Source organism: Papaver somniferum, unplaced genomic scaffold (genome assembly GCF_003573695.1).
Source record: "Papaver somniferum cultivar HN1 unplaced genomic scaffold, ASM357369v1 unplaced-scaffold_137, whole genome shotgun sequence".
Lineage (NCBI taxonomy): Eukaryota > Viridiplantae > Streptophyta > Magnoliopsida > Ranunculales > Papaveraceae > Papaver > Papaver somniferum.
In genome coordinates, this window is record NW_020622934.1 from 9,097,100 (window position 1) to 9,121,444 (window position 24,345).

Sequence of the window (24,345 nt, forward strand, 5' to 3'; positions counted from 1 at the left end):
ATACCGCATCTGCAACCGACTAGTACATACAAGCTAAGGTAGGAATTTACTGCTTGGAAAAATATCAGTCATTGGCGGGAAAGCTAAAACTAAAGATGGCATCGAATTGATTTTAAAGTACTGATAAATAAATGAAGTAGTAACTGATTCATAATAGCACATGAAGATTCATTCAATAATCAGAAATTCGGGATGAATATCACATTTATTACCGACGGAGATTGGAGTGTCCTTTAAGATTACATTTCCAGAAATTGCAATTTAAGTTTTCATGACTGTTTTTTTTCTTGCTAAAAAAATCCATGTTTTTTGATAAAAAAAAAAAAATTCATACTTTTTCCCAGTCAATCTCTATAATTAGAGATACTGACATTCAAGTAATAAGGAAGGAAGAAAAGATTACCAACTCTACTCTGATCAAATAAATGCACAACATTAATGGGCGACCAAGAAAGAAACTTTTTTCTCATTCAAAAAAGAAGAAGCTACAATCAAACATTGCAGTAGTAGTAGAAAAGGAGTACAAGGGTTTGTGGCATCTACATAGAGTGAAAAAATAACAACAGTAATAGTGACTAACAAAGGGTTCTTAACTACATAGGTCTGGTACCGGAGGTTTTAGTGATTGGTGGTGGTAGGAATGCGAAGGCGCAACAAAATTTCCCGGTTTTTTTTTTTTGGTTTGAAAAAATTTGTACAATGTGTGACGAAATCAGATTTCTTTCGGGTATTGAAATCTGAGAGGACTTGATTATTAATCAGCAACTCAATGCTTCATATTTGACGGGGATTGGACGACTAAAATTGGCTTGAGATAATAGGTTTCCAACAACTGCAATATCTCTGCAAAAGACTCCTTGGAAAACTGCTGCTGCAGCTGCTGCTGATTTCTTCTCTTGTAAATTTAAGTTGTAATCTGGTGAAGAACAACTGTTTTTAGATGCTGACGATGATAGAACTTGTTTTTGCAATTCCCCGTCTAGTTTAGATTCAGACATTGTAACTTGGTGAATTTGTTGTGGTGTTTGTTGAACTTGAGCTTGTGCTTGTAATGCCGCAGCTTGTGATGCTGCTTGAGTCTTTTGACGCTGTTTCTCAACTGCTGCTTCATCCATAATTGTAGCCATTACACTTGAATATCCCTTTTGCAGTAATCTGTAGAGTAATAATGCTGACATTCTCGCTTGATCCCTAACGGTATCAAGGTCACGCTCATCGACGAATTCACATCGATCAACAAAATTTGTAGATTTATCTGGTCTATGCTTCAAACAAAGAAGTAAATGTGCTCGTTCTAGTTCTGATCTTGAACAACCTCTTCTCAATCCAATCAATGAATAATAATCTATATTACTTGTTTCGCCTGATCCAACTCTTTGTCTGAGTTCTTGGATCTTAGTTGTTAATGCTCGAAGATTACTAGGTACATCTCGGTACCTAACATTGTGTCGCTTCCAGTTAGGCCCAGGTAGTTTTCTATCCCGTAAAATTGAATCATAAAGAAGCTTCATGTGTTCAAGATCACGAAGACAATCCGGTAAACATCGAGTTGTCTCAAGAATACTAGCTCTTATGGTTAAAGCTTGAATATTGGTTGGATCAAGTGCCAAAGTTCTATTGCAATCAGCAATTGCCTCAGCGAACCGACCAGCAAACTTATATGCTTGAGCTCTATGTACATAACAATCCGAAAGAAACCCTTGCGGTGTTCCTCGACGACCATCAAGGATTTTAGAGAAATGACGAATAGCTTCAGAGTATATACCTGCATCAAGTGCTGCGTGGGCAGCAGTTTTTCGCCGGAGAAGAAGTTTAATATGAGCTAGAATCTGAGTAATACTTTCTGATTCTGATGGCAGCGGATTTGCAAGATGATTGTTGTTGTTCATATCACTGCAAAGAGGAATATTTGTAAAGGCAAAACTATCTTCAGACCAACAAACACTCTCTTTACGGAACGCTGCCGAAGCAAGACGTTTACCGGTTTGAAGAAGCACCATTGCATCTTCCATTAGTCCAAGATGGCAACAAGCTTGCCCTAACACCAAGTATCTGCATTGTTGAAAAGTGACTAAAATCAGAAATGCTCAAATATCTTGACCTTTTAAGACACAATTCACAGAAGCTATAAATGACGGTAGACTAATTTTGACCAAATTTTCACAATCATTTAATGGGATTAAGAGTCAAAGTTAAGCAAAACCCAAGGCTAAATTCACTTAAAGCAATGAACATCATAATATCTAAAAAAGGTTGCACAAGAAAGATAGAAATTTTACCTCCATTGCCCTTCTTTTTCACAGTTTTTGTACAAGCCAGCCATGACTTTGTTCTTAAGATCTGATACAGAGAAGCATTTGAAAGAAGGGTACTCTTTCTCATAGGAATCTGATGATGAAGAATTATCACCAGACAATAACTTAACTCTCTCTCTAGACAATTGCTGTGAAGAAGAGTTCAAATCAGATGAATGAGAAGATTCTTCTGAAACCATTTTATAACTTGGAATATATTCTTGAAGCATGTCTGCAACTTCTCTAAATCTACGAAGATAAAGTAGAGATCGTGCTTTTAATTCGAGAGCTGTTTCAAATCGTGGTGATAATGCTAATGCTGCATCGAGTAGATTTAGTGCTGATGAAATCTCTGAGTATTCTTGTGTTGCTATCAGTACTCTAGCATCTTTTACATATTTATCAACAATCTGTAAAAACCAAACAAAATAACTCAGTGAGTACATTAATCAAACAGTTTCTATAATAAATCAAAAACATTGAAAAAAACCCAATATCACTATCTGTAAACACATTTCATCGACTAAAATAGAATCAAAATCACATCCTGATAAAAAAAAATAGCATGGAAATCCCAAAGAATGGTACCTTTCTGTTGGTGAGCCACCAATGTTTCTTCTCACCACAAACTAAAGTAGGAGAAGTAGACATAACTTCAATATAAATCATTAAACAGAACCTTCTTCCTGTTCTTGTTTAAACCCTTGATTTTTCACTCAAATAACCATGAAAGAAGAGAGAGGGAGAGATACAGAGAGAAAGGGAGAGATAGAACAGAGGGAGGAGGAGGAGGAAGAAGCAAAGAAAAACTGAAGCTTATAAACCCATATGCTTTGAAATATGAAAGAGTAAAAAACTGAACTCAAATTTTCTTTGAATTTTCTAAAATAAAAAAAATGCCAGCTTTGACTCTGAAAATCCTTGAAATTCTTTGCTGGCAATTCTCTCTTTCTAAAACACCAACTCACACGCTACCCCTCTCTCCGTCTCTCTCATCTAGCAGCCTACTACTACTCTACTGCTCATCCTATAAATAAGTTTTTGAATTTTTCGTTTTTATTAAAGGAAAAAAGAATTTTGTATTGAGAATATTAGTAGTATTACAAAGAGTGGGTGACTGTAGGTAAGTATTTGAATAGTGACCTGACGTAGGCGGTGATCGAGGAGAGAGATAACGGGGGTCCACACCACGAGTAAATTCACATTTCAATTACTTGGAAAAAGATAAGGTGGGTGCAAATATCAAGTTCGACACACCAATAAGCAATAAGTTATAAAATTTGGGTAAAGAGGCGATGCTGCTGCGAATAATAATGTTTCGTTTTTGTGTAATCGATCCATCGATCGATCAGCGATTCAGCGTGCTGTTTTACCGTTTTCTCCTTACAAGAGTGCTGGGCACGCGCCCATGCTCCTGCTAGATTCATTGGTTTCTAATGTTCGTTCATTTCTACATCTTCATAAAACAGTGCTTTTGGGTAACCACTGACCGTTTGTTCCGTCCCGGTTCTTGGTAATGTTCCCAAATTGTTAAAAAAAAATGTGCAACATCCCCGTAACGGAAAACACAATTAAACCCAGCCTACATGTCCATATCGGTTGAATCAGTATTGAAATTTCTTGGAATACCGTATTGTTTCAGTTCAAATCAACAAATTTCTAAACGAAAATTCTAAATCATGATTAGGGATTAATTATTCTGTACCTGCTTAGTCATCTCAACTCTGGCTACGCATATGATCAATTAATTTAACTCTTCGAATCCAGTTTTATCCAAAGCATCAGATGAATTACTAATTAACTCCCTTAAGTAAGAAAATATTTTTGGTACTTAAAAAAGTAACAATACTTAGGCTCACCAATTGATTAATCTCAGCTTCAAGCGCAAACGTTTCAATTTCTCCTCCCATCTCCACTACTGCCATCACACCAAAAAGTTTCCCCAATCAAGATTGAACAGAGAGGTCTTTGGTTTGCGATTGCTATCTTTGCTGTGATGACGCGAATAAATCGAAAAAGAAAGGGTGGGGTTCTTATTTAATAGTGAGAGTTGGGTCTCGGGAATCGGGATTGTTCTTGATGGTGGTTTCTGGAAGTTCTGCAGAGTTCTAACGTTTCTTTTAAGATACCTTAAAAGTTGGGAAAGAAATTTGAAACAAATAATATCGGAGATGAAATTTCATTTTTAATACCTGAAATACCCTTGGTTACAAACTATAATAACTAAGCAAATAAAATGTTTGGATGGGCAAATTTGGAACAAAAACTTGCAGCTTCAACTAAGGATAATTGGCTTTATATAATAGAATAGATCATTTTTTTGAGAAGTGAAAGTGCAACCAAGAAAATGAAATCAGCAAAGGAGCACTTCACAATTCACATTATATAAAACTTATTTTGTTTCGAAAAGATAGGCATGCACAATTTAGCACAAAATTAATAAGTTTTTCCAATTTTTTCGGAAGGTGCATTTCATTTTAACTAAAAGGTAAAAATATAACGTGAATATTGTCTATGTTAATCTTGCCTTCCCAGTTAAATTCTCATTTAACTCTCTTTGGTCGACAAAAATAAAGATTACCAAACCATTCACCAATTATTCAATGACTAGCTGCATTTTTGGTAAAGGATATCAGCCAACCATTCTGCTCTATATGTTGTTGTCTAAACCTCAAAACCTCACACTCTCGACAATTATCAATGGCAACGTTCAAGGTAAAAATAGTTCTCACCTCGGTCGAGCTATAAAGCACAACGGTATTTTGTTATGGATTTTGCACAATAAATTTGGCACAAATTTTTACTAATTTATTTAATGCTATCAATTGAAACCTTCCAACGGAAGTCATTAAACAATTTATCTTAATGTTTCAAGACATGATTCAAAGATAAATATTTTTTATATGCTCGGTTTATTCCATACTCATTTTTTTTGTTTTTTTTTTCTTTCAAATATGTTCATATCAACCTAGTTTATTAAATATCGGAGTTGAGTATTTAAAATTAAAACAATAGATTCGTAAGATATTTACATGCTTATGTCTTTGTAGTACACTGGTAACAAAATTAAACAATAATATCAGTGACTTGACTTTGATTTCAAAACTCGACGATCTCAGAGATGATCATATCACCTCTCAGAAAAAGAAGGGATATATCGGGAACTTCGGAACTGGTATTTTATTATTACATAACCTTAAAAATGAATAATTTTTACTTAAATCAATCTATATCGAAAAATGCTGTCTGAATTGTATATTTCTTCAAAATCCAAACTAGTAAAACAACGAGAATGTTCTGAAACGCGGATTAGGTACATAACTTGTAAAATCTATAAGTCAAATTTCGTGGCCCAACCAGTGTTCCGATCGGGTTCGCATGGTCCATTTCTATAAAATTATGCAAATACCCAACAAACAAATATCAAGGGCAAATATATTTATCTAAAATATATATAAAAATACTTCAACAAAGGCTATGAAGATTAGGATTAATAAAAAAATTATTGGGGGTTAGCCAACTTGGATTCAGAGGGAACTACGAAGACACTTCAAATCTTTTGTTAGCGGATAGTGAATCTATGAAAATCTACAAAAGTTATTGTTATTGGATAAAGATTTTGAGCAAGGGCTGGGGATGAGAACGTTCATTCAGAGTAAAGAAATTTGATCAGAAAATATCAAATTGGGTGTTGCTAAGGAGTAAGGAATGAGAACACTCACCCGTTTAATCAAAATCTTTCAGACATTCCTTCACATGCATGAGTAGCTGATAGTAGAGACTAAGTGGTCGAACATCAACCGCTTGGAGAAAAAATCCCATTAGCCGCAGATGATTAGCCTTTCAAAAAATTTTATAATAGTTTTTAATTAACCTAAATTCTTTTAGAGTGGACCCTTCACTGATTTTATTATGAACATATCCAAAAAATAAAATCTGGGAAAACAACTAACATCATCTGCTTGGACTTTTTAATAAAAAATGATAAATAAAGGAGCGGCTAAACATTAGCCTTTGAGTGTGTTACAATTGCTCCCTCATGGTCCGCAAAACACTCTTTCACCTAATTTTTCATTGGATTTGTTAGTGAGTGTTTTTGATACTCATTCCAAAAGTATTTACTGTTCTATGTTATTGAATTTTGATTTTAGAATCAATGATTTGAAGCTTTTAAGGATTTCGAGAGTTCAAGTAGAAATAATAATAACAGCTACTAATTAATAACCAAAATAAGCTACGACTAAATTCATATAAATAAATAAATACTAACGTTCCAAAGCTATAAGATTTATGAAAAATTCCAAGTGTCTGTGTTTATGTTTTTTTTTTCTTTTGATATCATGTAACATTTTATTTCATGGAAAAATAGAGGTTACATGGATGTTTATAAGATAATCAAGAACATCGCAAAATAAGAAAATTAAAATCCAAATACAAATAAAGATACAAATTACGAATAAATCGCGAAGAGAAATAGCGATGAACTGCACTAGTATCCAATTTTTGTAGGGAGGAGGAAGGATGGTATAAACCGGAATAAAATCCGATCATTTAAGATAGTTGTCTTCTTCGAAAAGAGATGCTTCTGAAATTGAGAAGTAATTTGCTCTAACCATTGTTTGAGACGAACTCGGATGCCCTAAATCTCTTGGATTGAAGGTGAAATCGCAGCGACGCCGAGTTGAATCATTGATGTTCTTGAATAATCAAAAATAACAAACCACATACCAACCAAAATTCCTAGAAATAGTCACCTTGGAATTGGAGATAAAATCACCATAAAGATGAAGACAAAATCGCACAAAAGCGACGATATAATCGCTCCAAAGGTGAAGAAAAATGTCAAACGACATCAAAATCAAACCAAAATTAAAATCCTACACTAAAATCTAATACTAATGAAAATCAAACAATTTTTTTGCTCAGATCCAGGCCAAAATGGATTGGACTGGATCTGAGTAAAGAGATGAAGGCTACTTGAAGAGTTTTTTGGGTTTTTTTTCTAAGAAAGGAGAGAGAATCTCGTCTGTGTTTATGTTCAGTTTGGTTTAATTTATAGATGACAAATTAATTACAATTTTTATGGCATGCATAAACTTATATTTTTTCACTTAATTAATTGCAAGTTTATTTTGTAAAAGAGTTCTTTTACATCAGTTCTTTTTATACTTGATATACGTAACACGAAATTCTTATATATATTTCTCTCGACGAATCACCGAGTTTCCTTAAAAACCACTCAGAGAGTCTCCCAAAATCTATGATTCTCAAAGAGTTTACCCAAATCTCTTATATAAAAAGTCTGTGGATATCTCTACATATTTCAATTGATTAACCTCTTGTTAAAAAAAATAAAATAAATCCAAACCAGTTGAAAACCTAATCGGATCTACTGGTTTATTAGTCTGACCTGTCAGACTATCGAAGAATTTCTATAGACTAACAGTGGATTTAGGTTGGGTTTGGTAAAGCTTTTATTTTTCCAAAAGCACTTTCAAAACCTATATATGTCAGTAATTTTTGAAATTGGTGTTTGGTAAAAATAAAAAAAAAAAACTCTTTACCCAAAGCACTTCCCAAATTTCTCAATTTTTAAAAGCTGTGGAGGAGGAGCTTTTAAGAGCTACAAAAGAATAAGCTTTGGTCCCACCAAAATTTAATGCTTGATTTATCCTTTTTGTCCCTATTTTATTTTGTAAATGACAAAAATTACCCTTAAATATATACAATCATTTATATTTTATTCTTTAAATATTGTTATATTTTCTTTCAAGCTATTTTATGATACCATTTCATATATATTTTTCAAAAATAAAAATAAAAACAAATTTTAAATAATTTCTTGATTTTAATTTAACTTTTTGTTTGAAAATTATACATATGTATATACTAAAAAGTGGTTAAGTGAAATAAATTTTTTTAACAATCATAATAATAGTAACAATTAGTAAATTTAGTATTTTATATATTTATATTTAATAGCAAAAAAAATTAATTATTTTTGAACCCAATAAAATTGAATAATACTATTTTCAGAGATATGTCTGTTTTTTTCATTTGTCAACAATGGTTGAATATCGTATTTTCCCAAACACACTATGATAGTTTTTTTAATCAGTTTTAACTTTAATTGATATTTTACCAAACGTCTAACTGCTTTTTTCTCAAAGCACAACACAACAGAAAAGTGCTTTTATAAAAGCAGCAGCATATCAAACTAAGTCTTAGAAACTTTCTGAAAGTTATTTAAAATCTCATTTGACTACCCCTTGTAAGTCCGCGTATGTCTAATAATTTTTTTTAATTATTTTGTCGACTACAAATTAAACCTATCTAAACATGAACACGAGGGATTGCAACATGTCATTTTTCAAGCTTTTTACGGTATGTTTTGACATAAAACTTCATACGGGATGTTTTGTAAACCATTATTATCATGGATTATCAGCCCATATTCCATTATATAGTATGTGTTTGGTGACCATTATAATAATTGATTATCATAATCATAATTGAAAAAATCATTATTTTCAGAAACTGGAAAAAGTTGTTTTTAAAAATTAATTAATAAAAAGAATTAATAAAATTGAGTTGGGTTTTTTTCTTCTTATTTTCTCAAAACTATCGAGGGATACCTAGAAAAACAATAGGAAACTTAGAAAAAGAACCCTGAATCATTGTTTTTTCCTCTCAAAGATAATCAATTATTTGAGAAAGGTGTTTGTGAAAATTTATTATAAAGATGATTATACTAAAATCATTTTTCTATTTATGATTATAGATAATCATAAATTTTACCAAACAAGGCTATGAAAATCTCTTAACTTAAATCACTGATTTCAAAATCTAAGAGCTTCTCCAATGGTTGTCGTAGGTATTTCCTAGGTGGCAACACAAATAAGACATCCTCATTCCATTTTTTTCTTAATTTTAGGTGAAAAAGTTATCCATCTCCAATGGTGTTGTTTGTGATCATTTTTTTTTGTTAAATATAAATTTTATTTTTAGTAATGTTAAGATTTTATTAGAGCTAAAATATTTTATTTATTATATTGGAATTAATTCTAGTTTTAGATATTCATCTTGACAATGCCTAACAAAAAGTAAGCCGTGTCATCTTTACATTGATTTAAGAAGTCGGGGTTGCAGAATTTTTTAATGAAAATGAATGTCTATCCTATGTGGATTTGGACATTTATCTTCACATACATTTTATTGGAAAAACTCTAAATCGAAGAACAAAAAATACTAAAGACTTTTAAAAAATCCCTATCCAATATTACAAATTCACAGAAATCCTCAAAAAAATTCTATCAACTAACAAGAAATTTGGAATGTCTCTTCCCCGTAGATCCAAGTTCACTAGTCCTATTGGCGAATATTTCTCGGATATAATGGTCCAATGTTCTATGCAGAGATATTTTCATAAAAAGATCAAGGAGTTTTTAGGTAAGGTCGTTTGACAATTATGTAGCGCAGGGGGGTGGAAAAAGTGCGTAAGGCACAAGAATCATACTTTTCCTTTTGTATTTCGGTTGCCTTCTTTTATTGATTTTACATCTAAGTGCTCATGTTAGAGAGTTTGTCTTTAAAGGCACTCACTCTTTTTTCACTAAAATAAATAAATACAAGAGAGAAAGGGGCCTTAACTTCTCATCTACTGGATTGGGCCCCAACCAATCTCTATTCCATGTCAGTTTCAGCTTTAATATTTGCTTAAGTTTCCTATGATCTGGTTGTTTTGTAGCATAAGCTTATGCTGTTTTTGTGCCACGTCTTCAATGTATATGGTACCAAACTTTCTATATGTATGCCTCCCTATCAAAGCATCCACCTTTAAGTCTGTAGGGTCTTTATGTTCGACGCATCCGCTTCATACTGCAGCTCAGCCTCTAGCTTAGTTGGAACTGTAGGTATACAACTGTGGAAATGCATGCCCAGGTGTACCGGAAATATAATTAAGAAAAGGGAAAGTATAGATTCACCGGGTGTGTTTCACCGTGAATCACACTCGGTGAGACAGTTATGGTGGGTCCTACCGTGAATAAAAAATGCCTCCTATATACACTGATGCTACGCACACCGTGAATTCACCACCGAGAATTCACCGATACTCACACACCCGGGGACCCCACCAGGAGAAAAGGGAGATGTTTTTTAGTGGGCCCCATCATTTTTTGTGTCTTGCGGGAATATCACCGTGAAAAAATCACGGTGAATCTAGACTTATTACCCTATATATCTCCTGGTGAGGCCCCGACATTTTCTCTCACGCGGTGGTTATTTCGATGAGAGGTTCATGGTGTGTGTAGCACCGCTGTTAAGAAAAGTAACAAGCAATGTAACTAAAAAGAAGCTACTCACTCCAGAGGGTATCTTAAAAATTTCCTCCATGCTTTAGGTCAAAACTTGGAGTTCTTGTGTCTGATTAACTTTACCATCCTTAGTCAAGAAGTGGTTCAGTTCGCCTATTTCTTCAAGTCCTTTAGATGTTCGACAAGGAATATGCATGCTGTACTGATGAATTTTGAACTCAAATTACCGGTATTATTGACTGTACTATAATTACATCAGCAACAAAACCAATTTTTGACCTGGAAATGAATGTTCATCGAATAATTTAGAATCTCCTATAGCCTTTTCCACACCATATGGGGTATAGGAGGTGTAAATCTTCGAGGACAAAACCATGCCACTAAAAGAAAACACTGAGTAATTTACATCAAACAAACATTTAACTCCACCAAAATAAATCCCCCCCACCCTCACCCCCACCCCCCACATTAGTGGCAATAGTTGTAATGTAATCAATGTCTGTAGCGTTAAAGAGGTGTTGCATCATACAGGGTTGGCTTGGCTTACTCATTCACAACTAACAAATGAAGTCTCAATTATTTTCGCATAGGTTATCCCTCCACCACATAGATCATTAGTAAGTTGATGAATCATCATCACTGCTACAATTATTTGATTGTTTGTTTTCTTAGATGTGGATAACTAGTCAACTTATTAGGAGAATCTGCAAATGTTTACATATTCTCATTTAATTTGCCAAATTCAGGTAGACCTACACCTATTAATTAACATCCATGGAATGGGGACGAATGACTTAGATTTTTATCAGCTAGGCAGGCTGTTAAATAAAGACACGTAATGCTGCGAGGCATGATAATGACCTGGCTGCCCACATATTAATAAAAATGAATGACCTGGCTGCTATTATCATTCGCCTCTGTAATTACTTTTTTCATGGGGTTGAGCAAGCAAGGACCACGCTTTTTTCTGGCTTTCTCCACACCTCATCGCCCACAATCATGATCAGCCACTACTACACCATTACCATTTTTATGGGGGGACCTTGGCTCGTCTTCTTCACAAGTCCTATCTGTTCTCATTGAAAAGAGCCAACCAACACTCCATTTTATTCCGTTTTTATTTTCAAAGTAAGTCGAGAAAAGGAAAAAAAGATGACAGAATAGTCAAGAAGATCCCATTACGTATTAAAGATAAGAAATACATTTACATAGTGAGTGAAGAATTAATTTCTCTCCTCCCAGTAATAAAATTTCACACCCAAAATCGACCGTCAGTTTGGAGAATTGCTTTTTTTTCTTTTTACCAATAAATTTTTTGATGCTGACCAAATTCGAACAAATGTTTACTGATATCGTCATCTTCGGATAAATCTCATGAAACCGAGACACATCGGTTATTAATAAGGTGAGGGAAGAAACCGACTACGTGTAACATAGTGTCGTGAAGATTATTACTCTTAGACGATTTAACATATAGTTAAGATCTTTTTCTGGTGCATATTTATATGATTTGATGGTCCAGCTGTTCATTTCCTATGCCTGGATCTGCAGCCATCTTAATATTATTGGTTAGACTTGGTAAAGTGGTTGTTAGTTAGAGCAACCGCAGTGGTGCGAGTATAACCAAAGACCAAAGATGGAAAAAAAGACCAAATTTTGGGTTTAGTCTGGTGTGTGACGCTACGGTGGAAAGACTAAATTTGGTGAGACGTACATTATACGTTCGCCTGGTGTGGGGCGTGGACTATACCAACGCCTGGTGTGGGACGGGGACTATACGTTCGCCCGGGTAAGAAAGATTCAAAAAAAAATAATAAAAAAGAAATAGAAAAAATGGGGCGGAGGTATTAAGCCCGTCCCATGCAATTTGAATTTGTAAAGAATGGGGCGGGGTATAATGCCCGCCCCATACAAAATTAAAAAAAAAAAAATGAGGCGTAGACTTTGCGTACGCCTCATGTGGAGCGTAGACTAGGGCTGTCAATGGGTACCCATTACCCGGACCCGGTATATTTGGGTCCGGTTCCGGGTCATAAAGTTGGACCCATTAGCTACTTAGGACCCGACGGGTAATTACCCGATTGGACCCGAATTTAAACGGGTCCAAACGGGTAATACCCGTTGGGTACCCGCGGGTATCGGGTACCCGTTTATTCATTCTTTTATTCATATTTTTAGCAAAATTACAAGTATTTTTGCTAGTTTTAGCTTTGATATTTTACTCATTTAAATTTTTTCTCTTACATTTAATCTTTATTTAGTACATTAATAAGAAATAATAATAAATTTTTATAAAAATTATTTAAATCCAAGCCAAAAAGAGAAATATATTAAGTTTTTGAGGTTTTTTAAATAGTTTTATTAAGACCCAATGGGTATCCGGAACCGACGGGTACCCGGGTATTTAAACGGGTCCGGTTCTGGGTCCACAAATTTAGGAACCGGACCCGGAACCGTTAGGAATCGGAACCGACCATTATAAGTAGGGTACGGATCCGGGGTTAGTGATACCCGGGAGGACCCGGACCCGTTGACACCCCTAGCGTAGACTATACCAGATGTGGGGCGTGGACTATACGTACGCCTGGGTATGGGACGTGTACTATACGTCCGCCTGGTGGTGGGGCATGGACTATACCAACGCTCGACTATATTTGAGTTTAGTCTTGGTCCCAGACCAAATATACTCTGGGTTTTAGTCGTCGATCAAAATTCGATAGTACGTTCTACTACGTCTGTTCAAAAGACCAAATATTTAGATTTAATCGCCCACTGTGGACGCTCTTAGTGTTTATTATTAGTACAATAAACATTTGATGTTGCATACCTAAAGTATCCGAATGATTGTTTTAAAATTATGCACATCACTGCTCGATCGATATAGTCTCAAAAGAGAGAACATGTACACATCAAATTAGCTGCTCTACTACGGTCCCAAAAGAAAATAGAATCGTATTCCGATTCGATTCCTCACGTTTTCTATGTCGATCCGAGCGAATATCAAAAACTGGAACACCTATATATAAAATGACGAAAATTATGTATTTTAATTCATATGGATTAGGCTAATTTAATACATATGATATGATGATCCTGTAATGGTCCCCTCAGCTTTGGGTTCTTATCGAAGTTGATATATTCTTTTTAACTAACAGTATTTAAGTTTAATCTGATCTTGGTTAGCTTAATTAGCTAGTAGTATTAAAATTGATCAAATATTAAACTCTTTTTAAGAAAGATAATAGAGTCAGCAGTAGGGGGAGGTCAAAGCTCCTAGTTTGCAGACATGTTTACTCCAAGGGAGCTTTGTTTTTAGAACCCCTAAAGATTCTCTCTTTCACACTTATCTCTAATCTCATCTCATATAATTAAAGGGATGATAAGTTTTTCTATATCACATGGCCTATTCCATGCTTGCATGATTGGAGGAGAAATTGCATCTTTTTTCACATATTACTTGGAAACAAGTTTCACAAGGGCCACGAGATGGTGGTGAAGTCTGGTAGTTCGGAATGCAGAACATTATAAGAGAAACATAACGACGCTAAAAAGCTATAGCTGGTTTTATATAAATTGATATTGAAATTGTAGAATGGATCCGTCTTCCTAAAATAATATCGGATGGATTTTGTTTTTCTGGACCTTGCCTTTTTTGTCTGATACAGGAAATCAGCTCTAACGATTCCCTGTTCAGCATTGTCCAGATGGGGGGTTGGGCAGCTCAGCTGTATTCTGAGGCGGTGGTTTGAAACCCATCCATCCGCATGAGAGGCACAGCACAAGACATCCGACCTAGTAGAGTCCTAGGCTTGGATTCTTTTGCAGAAGAATTGGCCCCCCCACACCCCCTGGGTTGATGTCATTCCTCTGGCACATACATAAGAAAACTGGTAGAAGTTAGATAGATGGATAGATATTGTTTTTGTCATGAGAATTGAATCAAGATGAATTAGATTTTATCAATCTATCTATCTAGTGAGTAATAAAAGTAAAGATAAATAATATGTCATCATCTCTTTCTTTCACTCTCAAAACCCGGGCAATAATATAAAGGAATCGAAAGGGAAACGAAAGCAACAGCTCCATGCATGGCAGTCATTAGATGCTTCATCATCATCATTAGTTTCTTGCATAGATACAGACAACAGCATACATACTAGTCCCCCATATTGCTGCTGCTGCTGCACCTTGATTCAGTAATATTATTTAACAGACAGTACGCTGTGATGAAATTTGAAAAAAAGATTGATCATTAGCATGTATGATGCAACATAAGAAATGATTACCACAAATTAATTTTAATCTACTCCCCTAATAATTTTAGTGTGAGACCCACGCCTTAATTTTCATAATGAAATTACTTTTCTAATCCAAAACACATTGTTAATTTGATCTATTTAACTACTTATTTGAAGTGTTTTTCGTTCGGGTTCCTCCTATATATATATATATATATGATTAAAACAGGAAAATCTTTATCGAATTCAGACTCCTCCTCCCATCCTTCTCCCACACACCCCACGAGTCAGTAGTCAGACCTTCTCCTCCCTTTTATAAAAAGTCCGTCTCTCTCTTTTCAAGGCCTAATCTCATCCAGCTTTACTGATATTTGTAAAGCGTACATTCCTTACTTACCCTTCTCATTCAAGAAAGGCACAACTGTTTAACTCACTATACTCCATTGCATGCATCGGACACCTTTGAGCAAATTGCTTTTGATTTTGTCCGATCAAGGGTAGGCTTAAATCACACCCTCTACAATGTCGCCGGTCCAAGCTACCGGCTCAAATTAGCAGCTGGCCCAAACCACACGCAACCTACCGGCCCAGGCCACCAGCCCAAGTTCTGCCCCACGCCTACAAACAGTTGTGCAACTTGGAGTACTTTCAGAGGATCAATGAACGAAAGAACAAACGAGTGTGCTAGAGAGCATGAATGGGAGAGATAAAGAATATGCAAATATGGTTGATCAAATAGAGTGAGAGGATGAATCGATTAATGCTAGTGATAGTGGAAATACAGGTGAGAATGAAAATGGGCAAGGTCAAGTGCAAAATAAAGAATACGTATGGATTAGGTTCAAATCATTCTATATACCGCATCAGGAAAAACCGAAAACACTGCTACAACCGTAGTGCATTTCTTAAAGGTTCAAATTTACGTTTCCACTAGTAATCCGGAGAAACCTTTACATTCTTACTATCTTTTCTGGAAGTTGAGTGTTCTAATGGCCAAGGCAAAGACGAATGCGAAGAACACATTTATTCCAACGATAACAACTGCGACCAGCGGAAGGAGGCTATTTTTAAACCCAAAGTAACTATTTAGAAATTCCTCTACGGTTTCCTCGGATTCGAGCTTGGTTTGTATATCTCCATATTGTGTAATGACTAGTCCGTATAATGACCAAGCAACTGGACATGCCCAGTAGTACCATCTCCACCAAATAGCTATTCTCTGTAGGAATTCAATATTAAGACATTAGCTACTCGTGAACTGTCAAATAACAAGCTGATACTTGAAAGAACATGATAGATAAGTAATAAGTTATAGTACCATCTCCACCAAATAGCTATTCTCTGTAGGAATTCAATATTAAGACATTAGCTACTCGTGAACTGTCAAATAACAAGCTGATACTTGAAAGAACATGATAGATAAGTAATAAGTTATAGTAATAAGTTATTACTTATTCAATAATAAGTAATAAGTGATAAGTAATAAGTTATAGTATACCGGTCTTGGGATAACAAAACCACAGAAGAGATTCCATACTCCATAGAAAGCACAACTAATAATTGCAGCGATGTCGGAGTTAGGAGTTATAGCGACGGTCATCATCCCATAGTACGTGAAGTATAACAATGAGAAGAAAGTGAAGAATAAATTCCAAAAGAATTTCTCAGTTGTCCATTCAAATCCAATCATGGGGTACACAAGAATTCCATATATCACTGACTGAATAAGAACGTATGGGATCTCAATCACAATCTGCACATGCATAAAAAGGGAATTCAGTGAAGAATTAAACCAGAAATCTTTTCAACAAACCTTTGAGAAATTTAAAGTTTAAAAGAACAGTGAAAATTTTAGAAACTTTCCAGATTAGTGGTTACCTGTCCCAAGGCATAAGGTAAGGCAGAATACATTCCAGCTGCTTTTTCTCTATAAAAGACTGTTCGTTCAACAGCAACTAGTGGCTGCACTGAGGAGGTATTTTGCACACCGAGAAAGATAACAGCACAATACATAGAACCCATAACATTAAACAGATCTTGCGTCTTATCCCTGGAATTTTGAAATGATGGAAATGAGTAGAAAAAAACAAAAACTGCATAGACCAGGTGGTGTTCATATTTTAAATAAAATGACTTACGTCTTGGTCCCGAGACCCCAGAAAATTGTACCGAACATCAAGCCGATGACGGTTGTGAAGAAGAATCTCACTGCATTGTATTGAGGGTTTCTCCAGTATGACCAATATTGTTTCCATAGGCAAGCTGAGCATTGACTGAAGAAGGATCTTGAGTACTTAGTTGGGAAATAAAGGTCTTTTGTACCAGGAGGAGCGATACTTAAGTCCTTGATGAGCTGTTTGTTTCTCCTGAGAATAGTTACCATAGATCATTAATAAGATTTAGAGCGAATACATTCAGCTTCACATTAGACGTTTTCAATCAAGTGAGAAATTAAACCTACCTATAAAGTTCTGAGCTTTGGTATAATTCGGTGAAGTTAACACCTAGGCCACTTTCTTGTCCAGCCGAAGTAACCTCCAACATCCACGTAGCCGGATTATACCTATCTTTTATTTTACGGCCTCCTTCGATTGCCTGGATGATGTAACACAGTCTTATCAGGGGTTGTTTAATTAGTATTGGAAGGTCTATGAGAGTAAAACCTTTCCATTATTGGTTTTGATCGTTAACATAGCTCAACCTCGAAGTAACTGATCAAATGGCAAGAATGGCCACCCAATGGACCAACATATATTTCCTCCCCTCCTCGCTTCATTAGGAATAGCTGTAGCACGAGTCAATCTTTTTAGCATGTTACATCGGTACATATAAAAGAGTTACAATGGGTACATCTCTCTATCTACCTTACCTCATCGAAGGCTTCGAATATGTCGATACTGGGTTGGTGAATGGTGCACACAACAGTTCTTCCTGTATCAACAGTGTTCCTCACTGCTCTCATCACAATGGCAGCTGCCCTAGCATCAAGCCCAGATGTTGGCTCATCCATAAATATTATAGATGGGTTAGCAACAAGCTCAACTGCAATGGTTAACCTCTTCCTTTGCTCAGTTGAGAGACCATTCACACCAGGCAGCCCAACCAATGGCCCCTGCAACGGACTCAGTTCTACAAGCTCCATAACTTCGCCAGCAAACATCTGCAACATAATTAGCTTTTCCGGTTAGCTTGTTCCCAAGCAGAGCCACAGAAAACATAGTAAACCTATTAGTTTTTGCTTCCCCTCTACATATTCATCACTGATTTATCTCTCAAATTCAAACTGACTAACCTTTCTTGTCGCGGGATCAACTTCATTAGGCAAACGAAGCCAAGCAGAATACGTAATGGATTCATAGACCGTGACAAAGGGGGAATAAATATCATTCTGTTCGCAGTATCCAGAAATACGATCAAATGTTTGTTGTTTCTTTGGGTAGCCAGATATTGTGATGCTTCCCTCAATATATCCACCAGTTTTTCTTCCTGCCAAAACATCCATAAGAGTAGTCTTTCCAGCACCACTAACCCCCATCAAAGCTGTAAGAACTCAGGGCCTGAAAGCACCACTGACACCCTTCAGAAGCTCCAACCGATCTTCAGTAACTCCTTGAGCTTTCATTTCCTGAGAAAAAGGCTTGATAATTATTTTCTGAATTGCTAAACTTTATCGAGTAATAGAACTACAATTTGCTAAGACATAATTTCCTAATCTCTTTACCAAAATATAAGTTTTTGGATTTTAATATTTACCGCTGGCATGTCGACCGCATATGTAATATCATTGAAAGTGATAGAATGAGGTTGAAATGGAAGTACCATTCCACGTTTTCTGTTCTGGTTAGCTTCATCTGATAAATTTGATGACATACTTCTCTTTATTTCTTCAGTTGAAGCTGTAAAGCATAAATTTAGTGACACTAAACCAATTTTTTTTTACGGCTGAAGTACCTTTGTTTTGACGGCTGGTTGAGCTCTTTTTCCTAGATAATGAATCCATCTCTTCCCCTGTTTGTTCAGATTCCGAATCTTCAGCTACAGCCCTAGTCTGTGCAAATGCTGCATGCATTTAACAAATATTAAACAGTGCCACACCAGTTGGATAGACTTGAAGAAAAATGATGCAATATACTTACGGCTTAGATAAGTAAGTGCCAAAGTGAAAAACAGGTTTAATAAGAGAAGATATCCGAACAAAGCCCCTACTCCAAGCCAGTACCAATAAGGTCCTGTGTGGAATCCACGTGATCTCAAAACAGCTATTCCCAGTTTATCTGTAACACCGGGAACAAACTGCAAACCAGAAAATTCAAAATTTGAGCGGATCTTATTTGTTCTTCAATTAGTGAGCCAAAAAACATACCTTGTCTCAACTATGCCCAAGCAACTCGGTAACTGCAAGTCCATTCATTCCATACATCAATGGAGATATCCAATATCCCCATATCCACCATTTTGTTACCTTTACTGGAGCAAGCAGAAAAAGATCAAATGTCAATATCAAGTCAATATCAAAAATGAAAAGCAGAAAACAAAAGCCTGTATATTATTAGGAAAGATCAAATTTTCAGCTTGAGTTTTGATAAATTACCTCGTGACAAAACAAAACCACTGAAAGCCAAAAGAATGACTAACACAAATGAGGCAATTGTACTTGCAACAACCATGTTTCTCCCCAGTGCTGCAACTGTTCGGAACAGTCCTGAAGCCACCTGGTGAAGAAATAGGAGCAGAAAGAACTGTCTAAACTGCCTGCAGAACAAAAATTATGGTCATTGTTTGGACTATAAAATTTCGAATACAACTTCAAAGACTAAATACAACTAGGAGTCTAGGATCACTGTTGCACTTCTTTACCTTTCAACGTTTGGGTCGAATCCCATTACATAGTAAGTGACAAAGACCCACAAAGCAACTTCTGGAATTGTGACGGGAATTTTGAGGATCCATGTAGGAATAGCATAAGCCCATGGCGGAAAGAAAAGAAGGTCTCTCTGCTTGTAAAAGACAGGAAGCTTTACAACAGTCATTGCAAGTTCCGAAAACCCGTTGAACAAAATCACTGTTAGAGCGAAAAACAGCGCTCCCAGATAAACTCCACCATCATTGATGGTTTCTTTCTTCAATTCGGTACGGAAGAAGAGTGTCATTCCTATTATAGCTTGTATCAGAAGCTGAAAACAGAAACTTCATAATGTTAAACTAATACTTCCAAGTTTTGAACTTTAGAAGAAAATGCTAGAGGAACTAGTTAATAACTTACTTGAAACAAGTTGAAGATATAAACGAATGAATTCCTCTTCATCAATAAATACTCTCTTGCAGTAAAAGCTTTCAGAAGTTCCTTCTTGCTAATTCCATATCTCTTTGTTGTCAAAGCAGCCGGGTGGCTCTTTGCTTTATTGAATGGAGTAGCCAGTTCGTCTCCTAAATGTCGACCAACATGAAACAACTGGAAAGCCTCTGCAAAATCTTTCACTGGAATAAAATTATGAGGTTCATCTTTACGTGCCCAGTATTGTCTCTGATCTTTTTTCGATGTCACCTATAAGATTAGAATCCCATATATTAGGTTTGACAAGAAACAAAAAATCATACACGTAACAGAAGGAAATGAAAGAAATTCACTTCTTGCAAGAAGTCTGCAACTCCTTTCCTCTCAGGACATTTGAAGCCCATATATTCAAAAAACTCGAGAACATTTTCACGGGGACCCTGGTACACAATCTGCTGATCCGAGATTAGAATAATGTCATCGAACAGATCATATGTTTCTGGTGATGGCTGAAGAAGAGATATCACAGCGGTTCCGTGCATAATATGGATGGTTTGCCTAATTGAATTCACAATCTGAAATGTCGTCGAACTGTCTAGACCACTAGATATCTCGTCCATGAACAATGCTCTTGCAGGTCCTACCAGCATTTCCCCTACAAGAAGAATTGGATTTCAAAATTGTTATTTTATGAAAAGAAGTTGTATTCAATCCAGTGGGACGACATACACTGGATGATCATATGAGTTTTTCTACCTGTTGTAACACGCTTCTTTTGGCCACCTGAGACACCCCTCACCATTTCATCACGCAACATGGTATCCGCACAAACTTCCAATCCCAAAATCTAAAATCACGAGTGAAAACAGATAAATAAATAAATAAATAAGAACTTCGTGGTTACTAAATCATGCTCCTTAATAATCATGATGGTTTTGCAGTGACATACCTTTAAAAATGTAGTCTGTGATTACACTTGCTTCTTGCCCTTCCAGTGCTGCTGACTGTTTCACGGATTAAGCTTACCATACTAGGAATTTCACCTTTCAGCACTTTCAATTAACTCCACAGTGGATATGCAACCAGCAAAGAACCGTTTTAAGGACGAATCTCTCACCTTCATGTAGACATCAATATCAGGATCAGGCTTAATGTTTGCTACTTTTTCTCTTCTTGATAGTTCTGCCAACATATCTGCAAAATTTAACAAAAGTTTTAGACCTTCTTAGACTCAAATAATGCAAAAAACTCCTCTATTGAAGAACCAACTATTGTTTGAACTTACCATAACCAGTTCCAGCTCCTTGACATCTAGCCGAAAAATTTAAGGTTTCTCTAACAGTCATTTCTCCAATATGAAGATCATATTGACTGATATATGCAGAAGTTCTTTGAGGAACAAACTCATCCATTTCATGACCATTATAAGTCACTTTACCTGATACCTAATGTGTAGTAAGCAATACCCCATTTCATTTCTTGAGCACCAAAACATAATCTTACAACCAAAATCTCATCCATCAAACTAATAGAATACCACAAGATTTTTATCAAGCCTCCCAGCTAAAGCCAACAATAGAGTAGTCTTCCCAGAGCTCGGTGGTCCTAAAAGCAGCGTCAGTCTACAAAATTCAAACCGGCAATAGTTCGGATTAATGACTGATAAATCTAAAACCCCCAAAACCATGGATTGCTAATGATTGCAACTATAAGTACCTGCAAGGCTTGATAGCTCCACTAATATCATTAAGGATTCTAATTGGTTTCTTTCTACTCGGCAGAATATGGATAAAACTCAAGCACCCCTAATCCTGAGAAATTTCAGAACACAAATACAAAAGAGAATTGCACGAACTGAAAACACTTGAGAACAAAACATTACCTCTACATAATTTGCAAAATAGTTGAGTATTGTAGGTAAAGCTCTGCCACCAGCATAAGCTTCTGCATCTATAATTAGATTCTCATACCTTACTTCTATTGTTGGAATGTCAATTCCAACTCTGAAAAAACAAGAAAAAAATTCTCAAATAAAAACATAAAATTAAACCCTCAAACACAAAACAGAGTTGTAAACAAGGTTACCTATCAATTCGATTCTTGAGTTTAAGCAAGAACTTCTCATTATCTTCTTCAGCAACTTTTAACAATCTCTCAATCAATCGTTTCTTCTCTTGAAACCCTAGATTCTTAATATCAATTTCTTTAATTTCTTTACCATCATCAGTGAGAATCCCTTTTGTTATACGATTATAGGTCGGAAGACTCTCTAAAGCAGCCCATATTAATGCTTCTTCATCATCTTCATCTCTAGATGACCTTGAAAACACTTCACCTGAATTATTTCTCCATATTGGTGAATTATTTCTACATAAACTTGCTACTCTATAAACCTCACCACTATCCATCATAACCCCAGAACAGCAACACTCCTGAACTCCAAATCCAATATTGAAGAAGAGAAATTATCTTCTTTCGCCTTCGACTGGCTAGGAGATCCGTATATATATAAATTGATGTAACCATTTAGGGTTTTGCGTGCAGAGATTACAAAGATGCATCATATGAATATCAAGATAATTATGTCAAGAATATTTTCATGATATACTGCCTGACGGTGAAGGTGATATACATGGATAGTTTTGGAAGCAGAGCGACAGCTTAATCCTTAACCTATAACATTTCCCATCTTCTCCTTGGTCATGAAATTCAAAAAATCAAAAATGGAAATTCCCCCCATGAACCAGCTGTCGCAGCCGTTACAGCAGAATTACCAGGGGTAAATTTCTCCGGCTGCCAATGGTGTCATTGGAAAAATCGCAGCCCCATCATCTATTGAGATAAACGAAGTGCAAGAAGACATTACCATCAGTAGAATACTGAAGGCATTTCTGCAGGTGGGTACAGGGAATGGATATACTGTGCTAGACGGCATATTCACGTGTTTCACAGTGAAAACTTGGATCCGCAATGCAGCAACAGTTGACATCAGTCGCAAACAGCTCTAGTACATTATTAGTTTGATTTGTTTTACAAATTGTGAAATTTAAATTGCAGTATGCAATTGGTACAGTATACAAAAGGGTTTCTATTTGGTTGTTAATGTTACTGATACATGATCCGAGTATGATTTGAAGAAAGAAAAAATGATTCAAAATTTTGGATTGAACTAATTTGATCCATATAAAGCCTTAGATCACTATACATGAAACAGTCGGCGAAGGATCTTCTTTTCGGGTGTCTTCTCTTCGATGGTAACTAAACTTGGTGTCCATCCTTTGCCCATCGAGACTTGCTTGCCCAAAAAAGCCGGCCTTTCGCAGAAAATTTCCAACTGAATTCTATGTACTGATTTATTATCATTTGAATCATTTCCATCATTCTTTCTCTTCTCTAACTCTTCCTTAAGCAAGCTATCTCTCCGCTGCAAGATAGTTTCACGTCCAGTTCCACACTGACACATTCTCGCAAACAAACCAATAATCTTGGCAGCGTAATACAATTTTGGCAATCTCTGATCTAGTTTAACCTTCATAAGTATCCTGCGAGCGTCATCCGTTGAGAAAGCTCTCCCTTGCTGCATAGGTAACATTAAGTAAAATTTCTTCATCTCTAGCTTTTTATCAGCAGGCAATGGAATTGGTCTTTTCTTGGATTCGATTGATTCAATTTCTACAACAACTTGTTGTGGATGATCTAACATGAGCTCGGCAACTGTTAGAGGTTGGTTGAATTCATGAACTGTTCCATCCGGCAATACAACTTTCGCTGGCGCATCTGATGACTTGCTTGATATGAAATTCCCCATGACGAACCAAGATTTTTTGAATAAGTGTTTTGTGATCTTCTAAAAATGATTTTGATTCTGTAAGAACAATAAATATAGAGAGAAACGTGATGAATTTGGGACTTGGTCAAGAATGAAAAGGACATAGTTTGGTGTATTTTACTTTCTATAGAAATTTCTACGTAAGGCCCAAAGATGCAGTCCAAGGCGTTGACATGAGAAAGGGGCCATATGGGCATAGTGGAAGACATGTTTGACTGGAAGTCATGAATGGGTGTGTCTTCGGGGGTTTGATTGATTGCTGTAATAAACGCGTTGTTCAAACGTACAGGTTCTCATTAGCACATCTATTTGCATTCACGTATGCAGGACCGAAATCCTACTAGGCTGCTACTAATGCATGTCTTTTTGTTTATCGTGATTCATGACCGACCAC

At 35.9% G+C, this 24,345-nt stretch overlaps 2 protein-coding genes and 1 pseudogene across 3 annotated transcripts; all 3 read right to left on the reverse strand.

The window, feature by feature from the left end:
• Window positions 1–439: 439 nt before the first annotated feature.
• LOC113334783 lies at window positions 440–4,401 on the reverse strand. 2 transcript variants are annotated; one of them, XM_026580981.1, is made up of 4 exons: window positions 4,000–4,401; window positions 2,883–3,876; window positions 2,280–2,704; window positions 440–2,052 (listed from the first exon to the last, which is right to left on the reverse strand). In XM_026580981.1, the coding sequence occupies exons 2-4, from the start codon at window positions 2,961–2,963 to the stop codon at window positions 759–761; spliced, it is 1,800 nt and encodes a 599-aa protein (XP_026436766.1). In that variant the 5' UTR covers window positions 2,964–3,876; window positions 4,000–4,401; the 3' UTR covers window positions 440–758. The 2 variants fall into 2 exon arrangements, with proteins under 2 accessions (XP_026436766.1, XP_026436765.1); XM_026580980.1 differs by having other exon boundaries at window positions 2,883–4,401.
• An 11,289-nt stretch (window positions 4,402–15,690) lies between these two features.
• LOC113334775 lies at window positions 15,691–22,972 on the reverse strand (annotated as a pseudogene).
• A 109-nt stretch (window positions 22,973–23,081) lies between these two features.
• LOC113334774 lies at window positions 23,082–23,997 on the reverse strand. The gene has a single exon (XM_026580976.1). It carries the CDS (start codon window positions 23,928–23,930, stop codon window positions 23,322–23,324), a length of 609 nt encoding a protein of 202 aa, XP_026436761.1. The 5' UTR covers window positions 23,931–23,997; the 3' UTR covers window positions 23,082–23,321.
• Window positions 23,998–24,345: the final 348 nt, after the last annotated feature.